The sequence below is a fragment of the Coffea arabica genome, chromosome 4c, assembly GCF_036785885.1.
Source record: "Coffea arabica cultivar ET-39 chromosome 4c, Coffea Arabica ET-39 HiFi, whole genome shotgun sequence".
NCBI classification, from domain to species: Eukaryota; Viridiplantae; Streptophyta; class Magnoliopsida; order Gentianales; family Rubiaceae; genus Coffea; species Coffea arabica.
Window position 1 is genome coordinate 10,473,199 of NC_092316.1, and position 25,106 is coordinate 10,498,304.

At 34.3% G+C, this 25,106-nt stretch overlaps 3 protein-coding genes and 1 long non-coding RNA gene across 6 annotated transcripts; all 4 read left to right on the top strand.

Annotated features, from left to right (window-relative positions):
• Positions 1-33: 33 nt before the first annotated feature.
• Positions 34-1,128, top strand: LOC140004405 (berberine bridge enzyme-like 22). Its single transcript, XM_072044800.1, has one exon. The coding sequence runs from the start codon at positions 34-36 to the stop codon at positions 1,126-1,128; it is 1,095 nt and encodes a 364-aa protein (XP_071900901.1).
• A 1,227-nt stretch (positions 1,129-2,355) lies between these two features.
• Positions 2,356-6,262, top strand: LOC113738748 (uncharacterized). The gene is made up of 4 exons (XR_011812730.1): positions 2,356-2,428; positions 3,633-3,688; positions 4,532-4,630; positions 6,030-6,262. It is a non-coding gene; the product is annotated as an uncharacterized lncRNA (long non-coding RNA).
• Positions 6,263-8,689: 2,427 nt separating this feature from the next.
• LOC113739863 (uncharacterized) lies at positions 8,690-13,927 on the top strand. Of its 2 annotated transcripts, none has more exons than XM_027267252.2 (6): positions 8,690-8,962; positions 9,304-9,475; positions 12,139-12,393; positions 12,521-12,607; positions 12,767-12,900; positions 13,698-13,927. In XM_027267252.2, exons 2-6 carry the CDS (start codon positions 9,332-9,334, stop codon positions 13,798-13,800), a joined length of 723 nt encoding a protein of 240 aa, XP_027123053.2. In that variant the 5' UTR covers positions 8,690-8,962; positions 9,304-9,331; the 3' UTR covers positions 13,801-13,927. The 2 variants fall into 2 exon arrangements, with proteins under 2 accessions (XP_027123053.2, XP_027123051.2); XM_027267250.2 differs by having other exon boundaries at positions 9,315-9,475; positions 13,698-13,843.
• A 3,733-nt stretch (positions 13,928-17,660) lies between these two features.
• Positions 17,661-24,384, top strand: LOC113739862 (probable serine/threonine-protein kinase WNK3). 2 transcript variants are annotated; one of them, XM_027267248.2, is made up of 8 exons: positions 17,665-18,226; positions 18,359-18,396; positions 18,533-18,760; positions 18,851-19,074; positions 19,179-19,336; positions 22,405-22,582; positions 22,667-22,804; positions 22,929-24,384. In XM_027267248.2, the coding sequence occupies exons 1-8, from the start codon at positions 18,134-18,136 to the stop codon at positions 23,795-23,797; spliced, it is 1,926 nt and encodes a 641-aa protein (XP_027123049.1). In that variant the 5' UTR covers positions 17,665-18,133; the 3' UTR covers positions 23,798-24,384. The 2 variants fall into 2 exon arrangements, with proteins under 2 accessions (XP_027123050.1, XP_027123049.1); XM_027267249.2 differs by lacking the exon at positions 18,359-18,396 and having other exon boundaries at positions 17,661-18,226.
• The last annotated feature ends 722 nt before the right edge of the window (positions 24,385-25,106 follow it).

Genomic DNA, 25,106 nt, shown 5'->3' on the forward strand with positions numbered 1-25,106 from the left:
TATATATATATATATATATATATATATATATATATGATAGCTCAAAAAAGTAAAACCCATGCATTTGCTGGTAGGCTATGTCCTACAGTTGGATCAGGTGGGCACATAAGTGGTGGAGGAGTAGGGACTTTGTTAAGAAAATATGGTCTTGCTGCTGATAACGTTGTAGATGCAAGGGTTATGGATGCCAATGGACAAATTCTTGACAGGAGAAAAATGGGTGAAGATTTGTTTTGGGCTATAAGGGGAGGTAGAGGAGCAAGTTTTGGGGTAATACTTGCATGGAAACTCAAGCTATCTCGTGTTCCTGAGCAGGTTACAGCTTTCACAGTTCGTAGAAAGCTTGATCGTGGCAATATAAAATTGATCCAGAGATGGCAAAATATTGCCCATCAATTTCTTGAAAATCTTTTCGTGAGAATGATCCTTCAAAATCCAGCACCAGTTGTAAAAGGAGGAAAAAAGATTGTTCGGATTTCCTTTCAAGGTTGGTATCTTGGGACGGCTGATAAGCTTGTTACTTTATCAAGCCGATACTTGCCGGAATTTGGGATAAATGTTAGAGATTGCTTTCAAGATCCCACTGAAATTAAAAATTGCAAAAGGAAACCTTGCATCAAGAAAGAATGCTATCAAATCAAATCAACGCTTTATTTCGCATCAAAAACACCTAAAAGTTCGTTGCAATATTTGGTGAGCAAAAGTAGCACGCTTGCTTATTACAAGGCAAAATCTGATTTTGTTACACGACCAATACCAGATAAGGCATGGGTATTGATAAAGAAAATGTTTCTTGAAGAAGACAGTCCCATGATGATATTAGATCCTTTTGGTGGAAGAATGAGTCAAATTTGCAAGTCTGAACTTCCATTCCCACACAGAAATGGGACATTATATAACATACAATACTTGATGAATTGGAAGCACAATAACCAAAGTGAGAGCAACAAGCATATTGAATGGATAAGAAGGCTCCATAAGAAAATGGAGCCATTTGTTCTCAATCTCCTAAAGCTGCATATATCAATTACAGGGATCTTGATTTGGGGGTCAATGGAGAGGGGTACAATTATAACAAAGCAAAGACATGGGGAGAAATGTACTTCAAAGACAATTGTGAAAAGTTGACAAGGATAAAGAGCAAGGTTGATCCCAGCAACTTCTTCAAGAATGAACAAAGTATTCCACTTTTATTTTGAGGCTAAAACAGCACAAATATGCATTTGCGTAGTTTGCCTACCTTGATATACTTCTTTATCAAAATACAACCAGTCTTGCAGGATATATATCAAGTGCATGTTGAATTGATCATGACTCTGTATGGTTGTATAAGCATTTATTATCTTATCTTAATAATAAACAATGCATTCATGTTGAATTGATCATGACCCTATGTGGTTGTACAAGCATTCATTATCTTCTTCTACGATATAGACTAAGGGTGAAAGCTCCCATGACACGTAGGAATCGTCGTTATATGGAAATAGAGACGGTTCCTTTTTTATTACAAATTGTTGATGTCATCAAATTGGGTGTTGAAAACTAGAAAGTTTTGTTTCGGTTGGATGGTTTGATGTAGTAGTTAGTTACGGGAATAGGACAATTGAAATTTTAAAGTGTAAATTTTCAGTTTATTGATTGGAGCAAGTTGAATTAGATATTTCTAAAATGCAGTTGATAGTGCGAAAGTTTATGTTAAGCCAGCGGTGGAACCGAATCTAATGAGTTAGGATGTTGGAGTACTTGGTTTAAACTGTTTAATCTTTTATTTGCCTAATTATTTTTATGCTGTGCAATGATTTTTTTATTATTCAGATAAATTTCTAAATCTTTTATCTGCCTAACTATTTTAACACTGTGGAATGATTTTTTGTTATTTGATAAATTTCTCCAATGGGGAAGGTTAAGAACCTAGATACTTTCGATTTGGAAATTGGGCAGTTAATAGTTTCCATGTGGTGTTTTGCAGACATCATGATCCTTATCTTCTATTGGTAATCCAAAAGTTGCTGCTTACGCATTCTGAATTTTATTTTTGTATATTTAATTTTCTCTTCGCTTTTTTCTCCCCTTTTTACTAATCTAAGTTTTACATGTTTTTTTGGTGATTGCAAGTGGAGAAAGTTGGGCTTTTTCCTCTTCAAGACTGCTGAAACACTCCAAGATATGGTATATTTTATGTCATTCACTATTAAAAAGTTTACTTTCATACACTCTGTTTTTTTTTTCAATCAAGTTTCGGTTGTGATTTTCCTGGTTATTCATTATTTGGATGCTCTTTCACAAGCTTCCTTTTCCATTCATTATGGAGAAGGTCTGTTTTCTTTATCTGCTTTGCATCTCTATCCCATTAAATGATGGATCTATTTTTGATAGTTCTGTGCGTACTTAGACGCCGGGCTTTCAGCCACAAATGACGAAAAGCATTGTAAGTCATCAAGGATTTCCATTATTTTAGATTATTGTTTTTAAGTGCCTTTTCCTCGTGTCTTTGCATAAATCTTGCCTTTCATTTTCTTTTGCTAGAGTACGAGTTTTTCATTAAAATTTTGCCAATTTGTTCCAAGGGATTGGCCTGCGTATTTAATAGGATGATATTTTGCGACTATAATGTAAATTATAGCTGAATTAGTGCTCCCTATATTTGTTATTACTTTAGTTGAGAGTCACTTTGTTATTGCAGGAAAATCTTGCAATTTAGATCTAAATTACCTTTTACCAAAATGGATTTTCTTCACTTCTTTCCTGCCATTCAAGAGGCTTTTTATTGTTAATGGAGCTTTTTTATTCCCTTCTTCACACCTTTTGGCTGGCTTTCGTGGTACAGTTTAGTTGTACCGGACGCAGTAAATCTCTTGGTAAAACCTCTTATTTATTTATTCCATGAATTTGAACTGTACAAGCCAACCAATTGCTTTCAGCCCTATGGCAATTTTCACTAAAATACAAGGGACTAGAATAAATTGTTTTTATGTTTATAGGCAGTAAAAGTTTAGACCAAGATTAACAAGTCTCGAATATTAGAATCAACCACATGCTAGATTAGTAATTAAATTATCATATTGCTTAGCAACTTTAAATTAGGTATTTGTTAACTACAAAATGGATCAAATTGCTACAAAGCTGTAGTTTTTTCCTTTTGTTTCATTTTGTGATTATTGACTAAAAAATCTCTTATGGTTCTGCATCTATCCAAGAAGAGGTTTTTGTTCTTTGTTTTTGCAATCTTTTTTTTTTTTTTTTGTCTTAATTTTTCAACTCATACTTGCTTAGCTTAATTGAGGTGGACTGTCATTAAGCTCAGAGAGTCAATGATGGTGATTTGATGAATAAGCTTAGAGGTCAATGATGGTGAATTTGTTATAGGATTGAACATTCATTAACTGCTATTAGTACATTATGGTACCTTTGCCACTTTTTCATCTTTCTGAAATCATTCAGCTTTAGAAATCAGTTGAAGAAATAACTGGAGAATCTTATTAATGTTTATTTTTCTTGTATTTTCTTTGGCTTTGTACGTGATATTATGCCTCTGAGTCATTGCGTAATTTTACCAATCTAATCGTTTCAGTTTGGATGGTCAAATTTTTCTTATTGGATGGGATAATCTGAAATTTTTAAATGGTATGCAGACACGGAAGATACCTGGCAATGGATGGACTAAACTTGTAAGAGTTGTTTTAGGCAGGTAAAGGGAATTAATTCGTGGTAAATGAACCACTTATTTAGTGTTTTAATATTTGTCTTGCGTTAATGCCTAGATATTTCAACAGCCATTTAAGCCATTGGGAATTTGCGATTGATTAAGCAAAATCTTGTGCAAGCTTAAAAACGTTTGCAACTCTTTTTTTTAAGTGCCATGAGTCTATGATTATTGATTCTTTCTAACTGTATATAAAAAAGAAACTAATAAAATAGTTATATTTGCATGACCAAATTGTACTTTTATCGAAAAACTAATTCACCTGGAATGTGAAATTTGGGCGTGAATAATTCTTGAAGTAGCAAATATTCTTTGAAGATCGGAGAAGCCTTTCTGGTTTCTGGAAAATCATTGCCACGCTTGAACCCTCTACCATTTTAAAATTTTTTAAAAAACTTCTTGTTTGGCAGACAAGTTTTTTGCCAAGTTTGTCTGTTACAAGTTTTTTAAAAACTTTAACTACAGTAATCTCAAAAAACTTTTCAAAGTTTTTAAATTATACACTTCAAAATATTCAAAAAAAAAAAACACATATCAAAAATTTTTTTAAAAACTTCTACAGTAAGTTACAGTAAAATTTTAGACAAACACCCAAAAAACTCACTTGCTAAACGAGTGTATCTCGCAGTTGTCAGATCCCTGGAAAGTTTTTCTTGTTTGTATTTTATTTGTCAGGTTGTTTCCCTTTACTTTTTTTTTTTTTTTTGTCATTGGACAAAAGATAAAGAATTTTTGTTTTTTTGGTGTCACGTTTATTTGGATTTATTTTGAAAGATAAACTACAAACATTTTTCCTCCAATCTAATTTCACCTATGTTTTTAATCAAGTTATTGTCAGGGAAAGGAAGAAAGAAAAAAGGATGCAACATTTTTCAGTTAAGCACTGGGGTATACGTTAGTCATTGGTGTATTTACTTGGCAACAGAGGTATGCATTGCTAGTATCTATATTCATTTATGCTCACAAGAGTACTTTTTATTCTGCATATTAGCAAAAATTTTGTATAGTCAAATGTAATTAAATAAAAGCTAAATCACATCTTCTCAGAGAATGCAGAATGGTTCCGTCATTGCTATAAAATGATGGAAACCATTTAGATAATTCAAATAAATTTGTTTTGAAATATTTCAATCTTTGAAAATTTATGTAATTTTCTTCTTCTTAAATTTATTTATGTACATTAAGTATTTTCTTAGTTATGGGTATGTAATTTAATGTAGTTTTCTTCTTCTTAAATTTAGTTATGTTGATGATGTATTCCAAACACTTCCAAATTTAGTTATGTGCATTAAGTAGATCTTAATATCCTTGATTCTAATGTCTCTCTGTAGCTTGGGATTGCTATGGCTGAATGTGCACTTAGGCACTCTTTTTGCAATAGCGACTAAAAGTGCTTTAAGATTCTAAGGTACGCAAGCTCAGTGTCTTGCTTGCCTAAGGACAAGAAGAGGCATGTAGCTTTTGCATATCTTTTGTTTTTTTGTCTTCCTTTTATCTTTTGATTTCCTTCTCTTACTCTGTATGACTTCTTAATTGTTAAAGGTAAAAACCATGGCGGGTTCGTTGTAATGATATTTTTTTTCTTTCTTTTTTTGAAGTTATTGATTACTCTTATTTGGAAAATGGATTTCCTTGTTCAGAAAAGAGAATTGCTTTTATATTGCTTTGATATTGATGATTCATTTGGAAGCTAAACAACTCAATTTTTTTGGAAACTATTGGTTGCATTTTCTGGAACCTATTGGAACCTTTGATATTGAAGATTCCTTTAGAGTATTATTTGAAACATTATTTGGAATAATTACTGTAACACTTTTTGTGATGTGATGTATGTGAGATAAAAAGGTGATTGGGAATATAAAAAGTTGGATTGGGAAATATGTTGATATATTATTTGAGATATTTTTGCTATCCAAACACATAGCTCAATTTATTTGGAACCTTTTGGTTGTGGTTTTTTAGCTTCAATCAACTCAAAGCAAAGACTCAGCTACATGAGTTGATGCTAACTTGAATTTAAAATTAGAAATTATTTAACTGTTCTTTTTTCTTTCTTTGTTTTTGGCTCTTTTATTTTTTTACAAAAGTGATTTAAATGCCTACTTTTTTGCTCTTTTTTTTTCATCGGCTCTTCTGTTTATCTGCAAAAGATGTTCTTATCCTCTTGAACTTCTTGAATTTATTGCATGAGAAAATAATTCAAACTTCTTAGCATGATCAAGCATTGATCTATAGTCGACACAAGTAATGTTTAGTAAATTGAAATTGTCTTTATTCTATTTATGTTGTGGTCTTCAGCTCATTTTCTTTTTCTCTATGCCTGAAGTTACAGCAAAAGTAGAGAGTTGAACAGTGTGGAAATTCTACCGAACCTACCTACTTTGCAACAGCTGCTATATGGTCTTATTGGATGTTGGGAAATTTTTCTGCTAATAATTAGTCTGCTTTTGATCTTATTAGTCAATCACTCTCTGTCCGCTTTCATGGCTGCTCTTTTAAAGACTTTTGAATGTCTAAGAGCCATAGGCAATTAAGACTAAGAAACTTGTTAGAATTCTTAGTTTTATGGGACAGCTATTCACGATTATGTAATTCACTGTGCCCAATTTTTGGTACATTTTGTCTTGGCACTTTTGCTTCTGTTTACGAGTTCATAATATTTTTTTATTTATTTAGTCAAGTAGGATTTTGTGAAGGTTAAGTTTAGAACATGACTCCGGAACCTGTCACCAATAAATATAAGAAATTGGATTTTTTCAGGATAGTGTGGATAAAGGTACAATTAAAGGAAAAGTAATTTTACTATAAGTAAGAGTAGCAGCAATGGCCTAACAATCGATTGGCCTCCTTATATTTGTTTTTTATTAGAGTTCTGTCATTTTAATCTGAATCATGTGTTTCTCGAATTATCAAGTGTTTGGTTTCAAAAATTTATCAACTATTAGATAGCATCATCCTCAACTTTCACAATAAAATGTGAAGCTTTGGTTGTAACATACAAAAGTTAAATTCACAGTTGATTTTGGCACATACAAAAGCCATGGTGACAAAGTACATTATCACACTCGTATAAATGCAAGTCTACCAATTGAGGATTGATATTGCTTGTATATATACATCATAGCTATCAACTCCCTAAATAATTAATGCAAAACTAATTTCTAATTTAATATCATTACGGAAAATTGCATTTATACATTGACACCCTTTTAACTCATATGACTCCCATGATAATGTATTTTTCTTTTCTTTAGAAATAATACAGACTTAGATACAATCTCACACCGCGCGATGCGCGGTGATACCCTCCTAGTTCATCCTAATCCGCCACTGTCTAATGTGTTCCTGCGTTGAGCCATCTGCTACAAAATGCCATCGTAGTGTTCTCAATCTCAATCTCAATTGACTGCTACAAAGCCACACAGTCTTCTCAATTGAATGCTGCAATCTCAAGTGACTGCTGCAAAGTCACAGAGTCTTCTAAATCTGAATCTCAATTTCAAGATTTCAGGCTCCACAACTTTCTCGTCCTTCTCAGCTCAATTCAATGGAGCAATGGAGGGTTACACGATGTGATTCATTGTGTCCTCTCTCCCCTAAATGATATGCAAAGTTAATAAGATCGAGTTATTATTTCATCCCTTTCAAATCAAATTCCTTGTTCTGGATGCGCTACTGAAACTTCAAAATAACACACTTTTGGATTTAGAGTAATGTCCAACCACAAATACTTTTGGATCCAGCCAGAGTAAGACATTACAGCAATGTCTTATTTGATAAGTATTTTTGAATGAGGCGTTCAGTTTTGGTGTCATTCGGTTTACCATGATCACCAAGAAAAGTTAAAGTAGAAGTAACTCTTAAAATTCTACCATTTTCAACATATACATATACATCTAAATGATTATATGTCAATCCATTCATTATATTGGACATAAATTTTGGATTCCAATAGTACTCTGTTGCAAAATACTAACCACTCTATCATCTCCATTATCAAGATAATAACATACAATTCTGAACATGAAGATAATGTAAAACTCATAAAATTTGCCTTACCCAACTATTTATACCCCTTATGGACGTCGTAGATTCGAGTTTACTTACTTTTTTTTCAGTACAAATGGGAGTTTACTTTTAATCTACTTTCACAATCTACATGTATGCCTTACTACATATAGCATATTGAAAATGGAAGCGGAAAGGGGACAGGAGGCTAGAACTCAAGACCACACTTTTAACTTTTAGGGTCTTACCCTTAGCCGCTAAATCATATGCCATTTAAACTACACTCTTAACTTCTTTTTTCCACCTAACACGGTTGATGTAGATAAATAATTTCTAATATTTTGAAAAGTTTATTTTTGAAGAATAAAACTAAAAGCATTTTGAAACAATAAGAAGATAGTTATTTTCCTGAATTTTCTTTTCAGGACATAAATTACCAAAAAATGAAATATGTTTTCACAAAAAACAAAGTCCTCCCCGTAACATCATACAACTAATATTTTACAAATGGGATATATAAGAAATCCAAACCAACAAATGTATCTTGTATAAAATATATTGTCATGACAAAGTAAACATCTAATAGGGGGGAGGGTTGGGTTGGGTGGTACGGGGGAGGGAGTGTAAGCAAGAGGTCTCGGGTTCGAGTCCTCCCGCTTACAAAAAAAAAAAAAAAAAAAAAAAGTAAACATCTAATAGCTATTAGGGAATGAAAAAGAGAGAAGAGATGATTTCTCATGTTTTTCCTCTATATCCTTATATATCTTATACTAATTCTTTTCAAACATATACAAGAACATAAAGTTTACTATTTTGTTGTAGTTTTTAGAGAAATTATTGTAGAAATTCATTTGCAAGCAGTAAAAATTTTAATACAACATCCGCCATAATATTTTGAACCTCATAATTTCCATGTATCATACAGTAGAGAAAAATATACATTTATAAAATCCCAATTATTGAATCGTTAAATTAGTGTATTGGGTTTAAAAACCACATGATGCATGTATAATTTTTAGAACTCGAGAGCGCTTGCAGATGTATTTTATGCCTCAGTGGAGGTTTGTGAAATTATATCAAACAAAATATCCCATAAACTTGTTGTAAGCGCTCAAAGCCCTAAACCCTGCCACAATCACCCATCCACCACCACCCACCACCACCACTGCCACCACCCTGTAGATTTCATTTTCCCTAGTATCGGATCATCCTCCTTTGTCTCCCTCCTCTCCTCCTTCTGTTTTTTTTTTGGTGAGTAACAGTTCTAGGCCATTCCCTCCTCAATATTCTAATATTCTGTAGGCATTTCCTTTTTCCTTTCAATTCTTCTATTATGCCCAACCTGATAAAACCCACAAAAAGCACAAAAATTTAATGAAAATCTTTATTAACCCATCCAAACAATGAATAGAATCAGACGCACTTACTTATTTTCAATTTCCTTTAGATTTAGCATAATGGGTTGCTCCAATAGTGCTTAAAGATTTAATCTTGTTTGTGCGTTGATTGAATTCATCTGCCGTGGTTTCTTGGGAAGTAAATTAAAAAGATAAAGCATTGTACTTTTTATTGATGTTCTATTTTTTTTTGAGGTTGATTGCAGGATAATAGTGTGGAGAAATGCAAGCCATTCATGGAAAGATTCGACTGATAGGGAGGCTGACCATCAACAATTTTAAAAATGTTGATCTCAAGAGAGCAGTGTGGGACAGTGCTGTCACTAGCTCGAGCACTCATCTTGGTTCAAATCCCTTATGGTTGCAGGTCAGTTAAAAGGTTTTTAAGATAATTTTTTTCATTGTATTTTTGTTGCCAAACTGTTTTATTTTGAAATTTTTTTGTATGTTGTATGCTAGTTTTTTTTTTTTTTTTTTTTTTTTTGCCGCTTGTAATATTTTTCATTTTTCCATAATTAACTTGAGAAAGATTATTACTTGTGTCCCGTGTAGGAAAAAGTATTTTAATGTTGAATTTGACTTGGGAGTACAAGAATTAAACAGCGAGTCCTCGACTACACAACTAGTTTCGTGTTAAGAACCTCCATTTAATAGAGGAAGTGGATGGTAGAATGAAAAGGGTGGAATCTATAATTTAAGTGATGGTCAAGTAGGATGCTATAGTGATTTATGTAGAAAATATATGAGAAGAGATTAGATGTTGAAGGCTTTAGGTCTGCAGAACACAGCTTGATCATGGTACTGAGGGAGTTTATATGGGTATGAGCAGAATTAAGTTTTGCTTTTGGAGATTATGAGATAGTTGTTCTGGCATTTTGACGAGTTAAATTGGATGACTGGAACTGAGTTAACTATGTTGCCACTTTGCCAGTAAAATATAGGATATTTACGGGCCCTCAGAATTCAAATGGAATGGTTTCGCTGTTCTGTTTAGTTCTCCACTCTGTTGTTCTAATTCTTGCTGCCTGCAATAGGGAAGATTGTTAGTATTGTAATAGTATAATCAATTCAAAGATACTGATATCTGTAACAGTAATTAAATTGGGGCACCAGTTGGAGTTCACTTCTGACCGACATGTTGCGTTGTAACAGTATATCTTGTCCTTATCTTTTGTTAAGACGAGGAAACAAATGCTTATGTTCTTAAGAGGGGGAACATACATGGCTTGCTTTTAGTATGGCCAACCTCATTCTCTAAAGCATATGTAAGGAGTGTCCTAATTTTATTCATTTGGACATCAGTGAAATTTACTTTCAAGCGTACATGCACAGCATCATGCTTGTAAAAAATTCTTTCTACAATAACTTTACTATTTGAGGACAACAGACTGAGCAAGTAAAATGAGTGAGAAACTATCTTGTTCTCAGTAGTAAAATATTGGTGAACTAACTATGTTCCTAGCTGCGGCGAGTTTTTCTCAGTTTTCAGCAGTTTCCTGTCCCTAATCTGATTTATCTGAATTAACATTTAAATGCTGTTATGTTCTTATACTATTTCCAATGTCTTTCTTCTCACACGTCACCGTTTATATCCGCTTGACAGTGAATCTTATTTGTACAGTTTTGATATTATATTAGATGGAATCTTGAGATTGCCTTAAAAGCCAGAACTTTCTTTTGATTGTCATGTTCCCCATTGGTCAAAAAGGACCAGAGGTAGGCTATGTAGAATCCTCTTAACATCCAAAAATGGTGGCTCATGGAAGGAATTATGTCACATAATTCTGTGGATCATTTGGAAAGACATTATTGGAAATGTTTTTGAGGATGCCAATATCCAAGAGCTAAAACCAGGTTTTGCTGAATCTTTTATTTGCGTTGTGTACGCACGAAACTCTTGAGGGGCTGGACGTTTTTGTGCATTTCTTAAGGTTTTTGCTTTCTCAAGGTTTTTTGTTTTCTCTGAACATAATTGTCCTTACTCTTACTGATTCATGCTCATTGTTATGTGGGTTGCAGCACTTTGAGCCCTTTATATTATGGGATCCTTATCTTTATCCCGAAAGAAGTGCTAAGTCATGACAAAATTGGCATATTTGTTGAATATTGTCATCGTAAACTTCCTTGGAAAGCCAAAATAAACTAACTCCAATGTCTTACTTGTATGAGTTATGCCCTAATTAAGCAATATATGTTTCAAAAGATACTTAAGATCACTGTAAACTTGGATTAAGATTCTTAATCTTGTGCATTACTTAGATTGGTCTATAGGAAAATAAGTTCCTTAGGCAAGTTAAGATGCATTGCTATTTCTTCCATTAAAAGAAGCTGGTAGTAGGAGAGAGAAGCAAATGTTTGCTGTTTACTTCTAGGACCTGCACCTGAAGCTTGGTGTTTGCATTTTGGCACGTCAAGGTAATGTGTAGATAGAAATACAGATATAGATATAATGGCTGTCCATTTATATTGGAAAATAGAAAATGGAATTCAAGACGTTAGGAAATTAAAAAAAAAAATCTGCAACCTAATTTGTTCATACAAATAATAAAACCTGAAAACTCAACTATGAAAACCATTAGTATGACAAAAATAGTCTTGTAATACAGTATGACAATAGAGAACTACTGAACGAGAACACTGCCTGAGTTTGATAAGTTCGCTTTCTTGCTTTCCAGAGTGATTTGGAATTTATTTGTCCAAATTCCTTAACTTGTATGGTAACAGTTGCCTATGGTTAGCTTGGTGCTTTCTTATTCATTGTTGTTTCTGCAACTAAAAGTGAAGTGATGTGATATGCATATGTCTACATGATGATCTATAATGCTTTCCTTGGAAGTCATGTCGCAGATGTGCATTTGTGCATTATCTGGGAGGTACAGATTTGAATCATCAAGTAACTCATGTCGAAGATACAATGTGTTTTACTAATATATGCTTTACAGGAATATATCTAACCAATTGCTCATGATGCTAATAACCAAAAAACATTTTCTGTATTTTAATATTGTTTTATGCTGATGATTCTTTCAGCTCAAGGAGTTTGGTACAGAAACTGGCTTCTTGATGTCATTCAAGAACAATGGCATGTGGAAAGGGGAAAAATCTTGGACTGGGCCTGCACCGTGTTTATCTCAATTGGTTAGACTTGTGCCAACCAACAGGTGCTTCTCAACAATTGGAAATTCAGTCGAATCTGCTCCTCAAGATGCTTCTGTCACTACAGCGAACATACCTACACGGATCAAATTTAAGAGGCTTGATAAAACAGCAAGGCACATAATGCAGGCATGAAAGTTATTGATCATGTTTCTAGTAATTTTACTTCCATCTTTTATTATTTTTCACTAATTATATTCTTCTACCGTTATGCTTATCTCTACTCGTAACTTTGTTTAACTTGTGATTGTGACAGATTCTTGATAAGGAAGCAGTTGAGGAAGTGAAGTCAAAGAGAGGGATTCCTGAAATTAAACCTGGTTATATGGTCCAGCTCAAAGTGGTATGGAAGATTTTGGTTAAAAGGAAATTATGGTTTTCAAATTTTTTGGCCTCTTTTCCTTTGCAGATTTGACATCAGGTCTCTTGGCGTCTAAATGCGTTTATTTGCTGATTGATAGTAAAGATAACTTATTAATTTCATGTGATTTCATTAAAACAGGAAGTGCCTGAGAACAAAAGACGTGTTTCAGTAATTAAAGGCATAGTAATAGCAAGACGAAATTCTGGTATCAGTACAACATTTAGATTGAGAAGACTTGTGGCTGGCGTTGGCGTTGAATCCCTTTATCAACTGTAAGTCTTTAGTTTATTGTCATTGAGATTGAGAATCAAATGACCTGCTGCATGTCCACAGTGAAACTCTTCTTTGTTTACCCTTTTGTTTTCTGCTTTGAGGAGAGTGTCCTTCTTACACATAGCATCCAGAACAGATGTATGTCTCTTTCTGGGAATTGTGTAGAATTTAAGCTGTTTGGGATCATCATGGGGAAACTCTTTAGGTGGAAGCCAGTATATCTGGTAAGTGGCAGCAGTGCTTTATTTGGCCACCTCTTCAACTTAATCCACCAGGTGCCTGGGATTTACATAGGCTGATAAAAGACTAATGGTTCTCAAAGTCAGTTTCTGAGTTGGTAGGTTATAAGCTGGATCATGTTGTCTTTGGTCTTATGTTAAACTTTATTATCCCACCTGGTAGAAGCAGAATATGGTTGGTAATGTCATTTAATTTGGAATTTTGCATGTCTCAATTAGTTCTGGAATCTCCCCGTATTGCATTTATCTGGGTTTTGAACCTGGTTGCCTTTTCACCCTGAAACTAGGTTGTTTGCATCACATCTCATCACCCTTCTTTTGATCATTATCATGGCTTCACCTCTTCTCTGTCTTCTGATATCTATACTCTCAAGTTTATGAAATAATTTGTGTGAAGTTTCAATCATGTCCCATCACATTCTCTTCTGGCATGTGCTTTTATATATATATATATATATATATATATATATAGCATGTGCTCCTCTACGTCTAATTGTGATGAGCTACTTTCACTGGAATAGTGCTTCAAGTAATGACTGAATGGGTGGTGATCTCAGGTACTCGCCTAATATCAAGGAGATTAAGGTACTGGACAAAAAGAAAGTGCGGAGGGCCAAGCTATACTATCTCAGGGACAAGATGAATGCACTTAAGAAATAATAGCACGTTGTCTAAGATGAAAAGTGTATGTGAATTCAGAAAATGGTAGGGCTCCATTTTTTCTTCTGCAGACACTTCGACTGACTTTATGCAAATAATTCTGTATGCAAAGTGATTTTTCTTTTTATCAGGGTTTTGTCCATTTATCCTTTTGATTTGATTAGTTGGTTGGAAGAGGCTGCATTGGATCAGAATGCTTGACTAACTGCCTAAATTCTTAGAATATACTAACTCTTCTATGGCAGCATTATATTGCTCACCTCGTAGACTAAATAATATAGCTATGGTCTTGTGATTTTCAGGGCAGTTAAGTGACGCAATCCACCAACTTTATACCATCTGCATTCTATTTCTGTTGGTACAGATAATTTGTAGTAACATGTCATAAACAATACTTTTGTGCTTTACTCCATTAAACTGGTTAGATCTTCTTGCTTCATTCCTTGTAGATATGTTACAAAATTTCTTACAGCAGAATATTCAAAGTACTCTATGAAGAATGTGAAAGGCCAGCTAAAGGATTTGTTCAAAAGATAACGCTTTAATTTAGCTTTTTAAAATGGTTTTCTACCAGAAGCAGTTTTACTTGGTATTCAGGTCTTATAAGTAGATAAATATTGTTAATTATTCATCAGACTAGTCACCGTTGAAGGTCAATTGCTACTGCTTAGACTGGCCGAAAAATTATAATATCATACACCAAATGTGAAATATTTACAGTTGCTTCTGCAATCATAAAAGATACTAAGTTTTTTTTCCCCTTTTGAGGAAAAAAAGGTACTAACATTTGGCAAGGTATAATAATTCTACTAACCCTTGGTCTACATCTGAGATTTGCATTATATCAACATGTGCTAGTGGACCTCAAAAGAGTAAGACGACTGTCGCATGCTTACTATGACCGTGATCTTAAGATTTGTCAACTAGTGCTGTTCTGTTTGTTTATGTTTGTCAACAAGAACTAAAAACTTGTAATGTTGCAGTGTTGTTGTCCTGGTAATCCTTGATTGAGCCTTGACTTTTGGATGTTCGGTTAGGAGGTATCTGCTGACGACAAGGTCAATTTCTGCAGAAAATATTACTTGGCTTGTACCCATAACTTCATCAATGAACTTGAGAGGCAAAACTGAATAGTCACAGGCTGACGAGACTATGGTGTAGTGGCTAAAGTTGAGGTTCCAAAACTTGGGAGATTCTGAGTTTGAATTCCCTATCTTTCCTCCCTCCTCTTGTTTCTTAAATCTCATCCATTTCTTGCTAGGGGGAAAAAGGGAAAGAAGAGAATAGCCATGTTACTTATTTGACAATTTTATACTTTAGTGTCATAGTCATTGTAGAGTTAAGCAGACAGTAGATCTCTTTTTTGGATAGCTTATAACCATTTTGCTTCCCATTTCTTGAAGCATAATGTACTTCTGAATCAGGCAACGAGCATCATGGCCTGGTGTAATCACTCAAATTAGTACTAATCTCCAGTTCCTCGAATACAAAATCGTGCTATTTGTTGAGATGCGAATGAATTATTGAATCCAATTGGATTCAAGATGGAGGAGCTCTAAGTGAACGTGAAGAGGCATTAAATGGAAAAAATGGTTGGTGGGCTGATGCTCAAACACGAAATTAGTGACTTATGAGTCATGAGGCATTCTTTTAAGACAAATTGGTGGATGGATATGATTACTGATCATGGAAAAAATTGGCTCTCACTTGAAAATTATTCCATTTTTATGCGAACAGAAAATTAATGGAATAATCCGAAGTAGTTGTCAGTCTTTTTCCTGATCCTTTCTTTGTATGTTTTAATTACGCTTAGCCCCTTAAACTTATGCTTGAGGATCATTTTATCCTCTCAAAATTTTTGAACAATGGTTTGCCTCACATATAAGAACAAAGTAATAAACACGGTTAGTTGTCGCGTCAAATAATGTGATAGCACAGTAGCTAATGCATTATAACTTGTTGATTGTATGAAACTTGAATTTACTGAGTTTTAAACGTCTCTTTGTTTCATTAGTTATAGTTCGTTCTATTATTGTATTGAAATATAGCGATAGATTTTTTCAAGTAGAGTTGAATGTATCCTTTGGTCAAACTCTCTCTTTCTCTCCTCATATCTACTCATTCTCCAGTAACATTTGAAGAAATTTAGCATTTATAATTGACAAGACATTACAATTAAAGCGGCAAATGTAAATGATCCCCCCGCGTAGTTTTTATAAAAGCTAGGGATCTTCCCTCATTTTGAAATTTTGGTGTAGAATGAACTTGTATGCGGATGAAAAGAAATTTGAATGCAATTGCCATTTTGATTGTCGTAAATCCAATTCAAATAAAAGCAACAATTACAAGTTAGTCATTATTCATGATTTGGAGGTAATATTCGTTGTAAATTGGCTATCGTAAAATGGACCTAAAAGTGCAATCAATCTCTTATTAAGATAGAGAATTTTGCCATTCACACGCAACTATATAGTTTAGACTGATTGTTGAAGGATGACTTCTTTGTAGAGGACTATAGTTTAGACTGTTTTGTTGCCGCCCAACAATCTTGTGGCTTAATTTGACCACTCATTTTTTTTTCACTTTTTAGTGGAAATTTAGGTGGTCAAAGACTCAAAGCTTGTGATCTTTATGTACCAAAAAAGAGAAAAAGAAATCTTTTCACATTTAGCAGCCAACCTCGTGAAAGCTAGAATAGTCTAGGAGGCTGCCACCTTTTCTTTTTTTTTTTTTTTTGCTTTTTTCTGATAAAAATATTTTCTAAAAACAATTAATGATAAAAAGTTTCATTCATGGAGCTGTGAATAAATACAGAATTTGTCTAAACCTGTCTCTACTGGTCAAGTGAGGTTTTAAATTCTTATTTAAAAAGAGTAAAGTTAAAAAAAAAAAAAAAAGAGGGGAAGAGAGAAATAAATAAGTGTATGTGCACTATAAATAATAATAAAAAAAAAGCATGTGTGCTGACTGATATATGATAAAGAAATTAGGCTTCAATAGAACTAAATGTTCAAACAATGAAAGTAATATGAAAGCAATTACAAGGGAATTGTAGAAAACTCATAAAACGGCTGAATATATTATTATTGGTATTGGTTTGGTAGGATTATATGTAATTGACTATTGTGAGATGAATTAAACTTGTCACAAACTTAAAATTAATGAAGATTACATCACTTCAACTAACCCACATTTACTGAAATAAATAATTGGTTATTTTATCACAAAATCAAAGCCTTATTGGCATAATCTATTATTTGTATATAAATAATATCATTAAATTAACATTATGTAAAAGATGATAGATTAATCGATTAGATCAATATTATGGTGCATCATTTTACAGATGATATGCTAAAAATTGTTTCTACACGAAACATTTTTCACTCCTGATGAATCTAATGAAAACTTGATAAATACAACAACCAATCAATTATGTTGCAACCTATATTTAATTTTGAAAATAATTTTTCAAAAAATTGATATTTTAAATTGAACTTTGTAATTAACGAAAAGGAATATGCACTATCAAATTTATGATTCGAATCCTATACCTGTCAATTAGAGGTGGGAAAGGTGTGGGGAGGAGTGGGAAGATTAAAAAAAAAACCTCATTTATGTATTTCAATCTTAATTCAATAATTTGTGATATGATATATGTAAAATAAAGAAGTGATTAACAATAAAAATCTGATTATAAAAATATATTTATGATGCAACATATTTTTTTTTCCAATAAATAGGCTATCCAAATAAACGCACCATATGAAAAAAATAATGCTAAATTGCCGTTTTAGGTTTAATTTTGCTTTTGCCAAAGTACCACAAAAAGTTAGCAGAAAAGTAGAAAATGACATGTGATCCTAAGTTGACTTTTTGAATTTCATGATTAAACAAACAAATAAAAATAAAAAGCAACTTTTCTCCTGTCATTAGTATTACTTGTATTACTAATATACTGTAGAATATGATAAAGGCGTGAACGAAAGTTCTCAAACTGCTCCTCACTTGTTATACACGTTTCTTCTTCCCCTTTATTTATCTGATTTATTCTGAACAAGATGTAAATACGTAGTTCGAATGGGATTCCTATACATACTATAAAAATTCGATCTTTTTCTGTAATCAGTCCAAATTTGTCGAATTTACTGTTGAAATTTGAGTTTCCTAAGTGGATTTTGATTGAATTTGGATTTTGGAGTTGAATTCCTCCAGTTGATCTGAGTTTTTTGTCTTTTTGGGGTTAAAAGGGTTTGCGTTATTTCCTCCAGATAGAGAGAAAAATCTTTCATTTGGTGGATTTGATTGGATTGAACTCCAGCTCACTGAGACAATGGCCCAGGATTCTGCCTCGGAGCAAGACCCGGATGAGTCTGATGTTGAACCCGAATTTGTTGAGGTGGATCCTTCTGGTCGATATGGGCGGGTAAGCATATTTATGAGTTTATGCATTTGGGATTCTTTAGGAGTGTTTCATAACTGCCATCCGAATGAGAAGCATACTGGATTCATATTAGAAAAAGATTTAATTTTGGGTATTTTCTATTGCATTTGGCAGTACAAGGAAATATTGGGGAAAGGAGCATTCAAGAAAGTGTATGTCTTTTTCTGAATTTTTATTATTTATTGTGTAAATATGTTGTATATAGGTGCTTTTGAACGCTTGTTGCACAGGGTGAGTGGCTGTTTGATTAATTTTTTTAATATTTTTTTCTGGATGATGGCAATGTAGATATAGAGCGTTTGATGAACTGGAAGGGATTGAAGTGGCATGGAATCAAGTGAAGGTGTCTGATCTTTTAAGGAATAAGGACGATGTGGAGCGTTTGTATTCAGAAGTTCATTTGCTAAAAACCCTTAAGCACAAGAACATTATCAAGTTTTACAACTCATGGGTCGATTCTAAGCATGAGAATATTAACTTCATTACAGAGATTTTCACTTCTGGGACTTTACGACAGTATGTTGTAAATAATTTTGTTTATGTTTGTGGATATGGAAATATCTATTTAGCAGCTAGGATGCAATTAATTTTGAATGTTCTGTGTAGGTACAGGAAGAAACATAAAAATGTTGATTTACGAGCATTGAAGAAGTGGTCTAGGCAGATATTAGAAGGGCTTTTTTATCTCCACAGTCATGATCCACCAGTTATACATCGGGATTTGAAATGTGATAACATTTTTGTTAATGGAAACCAAGGAGAGGTGAAAATTGGTGACTTGGGACTTGCTGCTATCCTACAACAGGCTCGGTCTGCTCACAGTGTCATAGGTCAGTCTTGATCTTGTTTCTTCATTTATTGTTCACATTCTTTACATTGGGTCTACCGAAGTGCTCAATGACATGTTGCCGTTGTAATTTTGCTCCTTATATAGGCACTCCTGAGTTCATGGCACCAGAATTGTATGAGGAGGAATATAATGAGCTGGTAGATGTATATGCATTTGGGATGTGCTTGTTAGAATTGGTGACGTTTGAGTATCCCTATGTTGAATGCTCTAATGCTGCCCAGATATTTAAGAAGGTTACATCAGTAAGGCCTCTATGACTTTTGTTCACTATCTTATACTATGTGTGTTGAATTTAAGAAATTTACATCCACGGGGCCTCTATGACTTTTGCTCACTATTTTATGTTACATAGTGCTTCTTTTATTCAATTTAATGAACTACTTTTCTTATGATCTTTTTTTGGAGTGGCAAGTGTGATGAGGCAAAATCTGGGATTTTCCAGCTGATGTATATTTGTGGACATGTATATGCAATATGTTTATTATATGTACATGCTTGTTCTCCTTGGAGTGAAGCAGTATGTACAAAACAGTGCTGTTTATTGCATTATTGATAGCTTGAGGCTTCATGTTCTTGGAATAAGCAGTTGTGATATCAGAAGGGGATACACAAGACACGCCTCTCTGTGGGGATGGGTTCAGTTCAAGATTTATATATGCTAAACCCTGTACTCATAACCATCACTGTAGATTTACTAACTTCTGAATTGTTTGGAACTTTGAGAGCTCAGATTATTAGGATCACTGAGGTCAGTCCATGCATCTGATCTTCTTAAGGCTTTGAATCAATTTGCTTTAGTAACTTTTGTTGGGCTTCTTTTTTGTTCTTATTTTCTGAGATCTCTTACAAAGAGATGTGCAGGATTGACTTGCCTTTGTTAGTTGATATCTGCTTTTGGAAAATTCTAAGCTTTTTTTGTTTCTTTTAGTGGTGCATCTTTTGAACCTACTAGTTCTTTTATTAGAGAAAAGGAGTGTTACAACTTTCATAAAGCCCTTCTTCACATCCTGCAACTTCTTCACCAATGAAGTATTACGCCAATTTGCAAATCAAAGGACTTCGTTTTGAATTTTTATTTTTTCTTTTTTCAGATTGTTACGCAGAGACCTTAGGATAAAAAATTACCTCTTGTGCCGCAATTACGTTGGCTTTTGTGATATAAAAGGGGAGGAGAAGAGGACAGAACATAAACATGAGATGAGGTTGATAAATTGATAATTTATTTTCCAAGATAATTAGGAGTGTAATACTTTAGGGTGCTAACTAATATGTGATTTGAAGTGATTCATATTTTCTATGCTCAACTTCATTCAGCTATAGATTTTATGAGAATATGCTTTTTACCATGATACCTGTCTATTGGGTTTGTGACATGTTGGTATGCTATTGAAAGCTGTCTTCGTTGGCATACCATCTTCTGTTTCCAGGTGACTTACACATCATTTTTACATGACATGCCGAGTCCTTGGCTTTTTTGTTTGCTTTTTGCATCTTAAACCCTATGTTACTATGATGGATGAATCGCAAAGCCAGATTTTGGTGAAACCTCATTACCTGTTTTGCCATAAAGATGCTCATATGAGGCTAAATTTCAAAATTAATTGGTAATTTCACCTGGTTAATTTATTGACCAGTTATATGCCACAACCATCCAGTGTCCTCACTATTTCCCTATAAGCACACTGCTTATCCACTCTCATTCTCTTAAGCACACTAATGGGTATGCAGTCACTATGTACTTAAAGTGGAAACTGTAGGGTGTATTTATTCTTGTGATTTAATTTGTGTATGTTTGCTAACATTGGTATGTTAAGTCGTGCTCACACATTAACATCATTTTCCAACTCCTGGGTTGTGTAGATGCCCGGTGCCCAGGGAACAGCGTACTACCCTTGGATTTCTAGATCTTTTTGCCTGAAGGTTATAAGAGAAGATTCATCGATATGTGGGCCCTATATGGGACCATGTTTTCACGATACCTAACCCAGAGATACGGCTTAACAATACCGTTTCACTTCTCAAATTATTTTTGTTGCATTTTGTCTATATGTTACTACACTCTTTCTTTGTCCATTACTCACTATGAATATTTTGACCATCTTGATTCACCTTCTCCCCAAGATAATCTTACCATAACCTGGAACGTTCTTCTACATGCCAGGTTGACTTTTTCTGCTTATGAATAGCTGAAGTTTGCTTTCTCAACACATGACTATTTTTCTTCTGCAGTAATCATTGTATTTTTTTTTTTGCCAGTTTTCTCTCTCATTCTTGTTTGGGTTGCTTTTTGTCTTCCCCTCTGAGACTTCTTGGTTCTTGCACCTGGCAGTCATCATTGTTCTATGTGCCAGCTGCATTTTTTTTTTTTGCCTATGGCTTGCGGAAGTTGGCTTTTCAGCAGAGAGTTTTTTAATCTTCTGAGTACTTATTTACCATTTTTGAATCTCTCTATTGTTCGGTTGCTTTATGTCTTTTGACTTGTGGACACTTCCTCACTTCTTTACCATCTATCTCTTACACTAGTTGTACTCACTGACAGTAGAAAGCAAATATAGTTTAAGTTGAAGATATGTGCTGCCTTATGCACAAGGATGCAACCTCTATTTGCTCATGCATGTTTAATGTTGTTATCAATTTTCTTATGAGAAAAAAGTATGACACTCACTGCATTTGTGAATGTTGTAGCATAAATTTTGGTGCCACAAGTAATCCATTTCAATTTATTTTCTAGTAAGGTAGTAGACATGCATTCCTTCTTGATTAAATGGTTGAAACTTTAAGAAAATGTTGAATCATTGTAAAAATTTAGAAGAAAAATTTGAACCAGATGTAGTAATTTTAGCTTTTCAGCATAAAAAATGGCGCAAATGCTGCAAATTTGGAAAATTGCACATCATTCTAGAAGAGTGGTTCTCAGCTTCACCTATAAAAGAGCACCTTCCGACCTTGACAATACTGTTGTCAGGGCCAACATTTAGGTGGACTTTGGGTTTTTGCTCTACTGTGACTCTCTGAAGGTCTCTACCTTGATCAGGCCAGTTGCTTAACATCATTAAGTTATTCATGGTTAACTTGGTTGCTAACACCTTGTGAATGGTATATTATTACTTTCCGGAAGCCAAACAATTAAACATGATTCTTCTGAGAATTTGCTCTCAATTTGTTATATGACAAAACTGAATCAGGTTTGCAGAGTAGGTGAAATTTATTATTGTATCTCAGTATTAACCAATGTGCTTGTATCTCTTAGTTTTGCTTTTTGACTAAGATTTAAGATCTCAGGTCATGTTTTTTTTTGGTTTCTTCATAGGGAATCAAGCCAGCATCATTAACAAAAGTAAAGGATCCTGGAGTTAGAGAGTTTATTGAAAAGTGTATAGCAAAAGTTTCTGATCGGCTCTCTGCCAAAGAACTATTGTTGGACCCTTTTCTCCGATCTGATGATGATGGTGGAAGTATAGGTCGATCCTTGCATCCCACTCCCCAAGGTTTGGGAAGCTTTGTGGACTCTTTGTATCTTTTGACTGTTTGAATCGAGATATATTTCTACTCTACTTTTTTAACTTTTGCAGATGGAAATAGCCGTCATTCTGATGGTGGTCAATTTCCTAAGGAGCACATTCCTGAGGGAAGTCGAGATTTCACTGTGCAGGGTCAAAGGAAAGACCAGAATACAATATTTTTGAAATTAAAAATTGCAGACTCCACAGGTTATTTGTTGTTTTCCTTCTCACTGTGACCAATTACTTGTTGTATGTATGCATTTGTTTCAAGGCAGTGATCTGGTCAGTAGGACTAATAACAATGTCTCTCATACTTACTTCACATGTTCAGGTAATATTCGCAATATCCATTTTCCATTTAACATCGAGGTGGATACTGCAGCAGCTGTTGCTAGTGAAATGGTTGAAGAGCTAGACTTAACGGATCAAGATGTCTCAGCAATTGCAGAGATGATTGATGTTGAAATTCGGTCATATATTCCAGATTGGGCACCTCAAGAAAATTCTAGCAGTTATAGTGGTGAAGTTACAGTGTCAGATAGTGGCACCTTTGAAGTTCAGGCTGGTGCTTCCCCCTCTATAAATGAATGTGTTAGTTCTCCTGGCTTAGTTTTGGAAAGACTGCCTTCAGGCCGTAAATATTGGTCTGATTCACCCAAAACTGTGGGTGGAAGCTCTCCCCTTGGACCACAGCCTTCGAATTTGTCAGGGTCAGACTCAACAACTCCTGGAGACAGCTGGACTGAAGAAAATGAGCTCTCACCTGATAGCCATAATTATCACTGCAATTCAGATGTTGCTGAGAATGAGACTGAACCTGATGATAACGTGAAAGAAGATGAAGCTTCCAAACTCCATCATGCACCCTCTGATGAAACTGATCATTCTGCAGATTTCCATTCAGCCAATGGGCCGCCTCATCTGTTGGATGTTAATGATTCAGTTATTGGTTGCTCCCCTGATTTGAGAATAATTGAAGAGAAACTTGAGCAGCTTCTGGTTGAGCAAAAAAATGAGCTAGATGAACTTAGAAGAAAGCATGAAGTGGCTGTCTTAGATCTTCTGAAGGGCCTACCTCCAGATACTTGTTCTAGAATTCTCAGTAACTGCGATTTGAAGATCTCTGACTACAAATTGCAATATGATACATATGGTTCAGCCAAAAGTTCTACATATCCAGTCTCCCGCTGGCCGATGTAAGTGTTGCAGTCTTACTTTCCCAACTCACCTGTGGATAATAATGTGGATTGCTCTTCGATTGCACCATTCATCTACTCATCCTTGAAGGTTTTGAGATATTCCAGAATGCTAAGGCACCATGTTTCAGGGAAATATCACAAGCACACAACCGTATCTGAAAACCGTAATTGTGGGCTTATTTCTAGATACAGCTTCAGAGCAGTCAAGTGGAATTTCAATTCTGGCACTGGTATTGCAGCAATTTGTTCTGATGATGTGCTGGAATAAAAGCTTGTGGGCAAGGTCTGCATCCATCACTCCATCTCTCGCAGTAATGTAGATGGTCATATGCTGCTGTGAGATGAGGTGCGGAGTTAACTGAAACTTGTAAATCTTTGTAAAAGGGTTCATTACATTTCGTTTGATTTAATCTAATTATAATTTACATTCCATTCACACGCATATAATGTTTCTGAATGTCAAATCACAGATAAAACAGGTGATTGATTTTTTCTCTTATGATTTGTATACTTGTACATATGGACATGACATTCATTCCCCAAATGTTGCGCTGTCGAATAAATATATTTGTTGTTTGTTTCTCTTAATTTCAAGAATTTACCTGTGTTGTCTGCTTTGCCAGGCTATTTATATGCTTGCTGTAGACTTGTAAAATGCATGCATTCCCTTCTTTCCACTAGGTAGTTTTTTGCCTTTGGCATTACATTTACTCTTTTACAGAGTACAAACCCCTAGCTACACTTAACATGGGTTTCCATTGTCAATCATTTTACATCCGTTTACAGAAGAGATGATCTATTGAGGGGCTGCAATGGTTTTTCAATTCAATTGGAAATGAACCAATAAATAGTAGTAATGGTTAAGTCTTGACCTTCTTCCTTTTCCTTTCAAAAGGATAAAGGAAAATGAAATCATCCCACCATCAAGAAAGAAAAAGGTAAAAAAAAGGCGGAGTATATAGCAGTGACTTGGAGTCAACAGTCTAAGAGGCTATTTGTACCATCAAGACCCTTAAGTTTTGGTTGCCTCTTATAGGAAAATTTCATCAGCTCCCCCTCCTCTTTAGACTAGACTAAAGTAAATCATACAAATATTATTGTTGCGATAAAAAAAAAAAAAAAAAAAGAAGCAGTGACTTGGAGCAAATGAGAGCATCTGAAGCTCAAAACGTGGCCCAAACAGGGACTCATTTTTTGCTTCTCAAATCTGGCCTTGATTATGCTGTCAACATTTAGTACTCACTATCAATCATTTTCCCATGGTATCAGCCACGAAAGTTCTTTTAACAAAATTATTTTGGCTTCACGGC

Bases quoted from the DNA above. Each gene is read 5' to 3' on its own strand.
- LOC140004405 (XM_072044800.1), top strand. From the start codon at position 34: ATGATAGCTCAAAAAAGTAAAACCCATGCATTTGCTGGTAGGCTATGT.
- LOC113739863 (XM_027267252.2), top strand. From the start codon at position 9,332: ATGCAAGCCATTCATGGAAAGATTCGACTGATAGGGAGGCTGACCATC. The intron at 9,476-12,138 runs GTCAGTTAAAAG...TGATTCTTTCAG, and splicing joins CAAATCCCTTATGGTTGCAG to CTCAAGGAGTTTGGTACAGA. The intron at 12,394-12,520 runs GCATGAAAGTTA...TGATTGTGACAG, and splicing joins CAGCAAGGCACATAATGCAG to ATTCTTGATAAGGAAGCAGT.
- LOC113739862 (XM_027267248.2), top strand. From the start codon at position 18,134: ATGGCCCAGGATTCTGCCTCGGAGCAAGACCCGGATGAGTCTGATGTT. The intron at 18,397-18,532 runs GTATGTCTTTTT...ATGGCAATGTAG, and splicing joins AAAGGAGCATTCAAGAAAGT to ATATAGAGCGTTTGATGAAC. The intron at 22,805-22,928 runs GTTATTTGTTGT...TCACATGTTCAG, and splicing joins AAAAATTGCAGACTCCACAG to GTAATATTCGCAATATCCAT.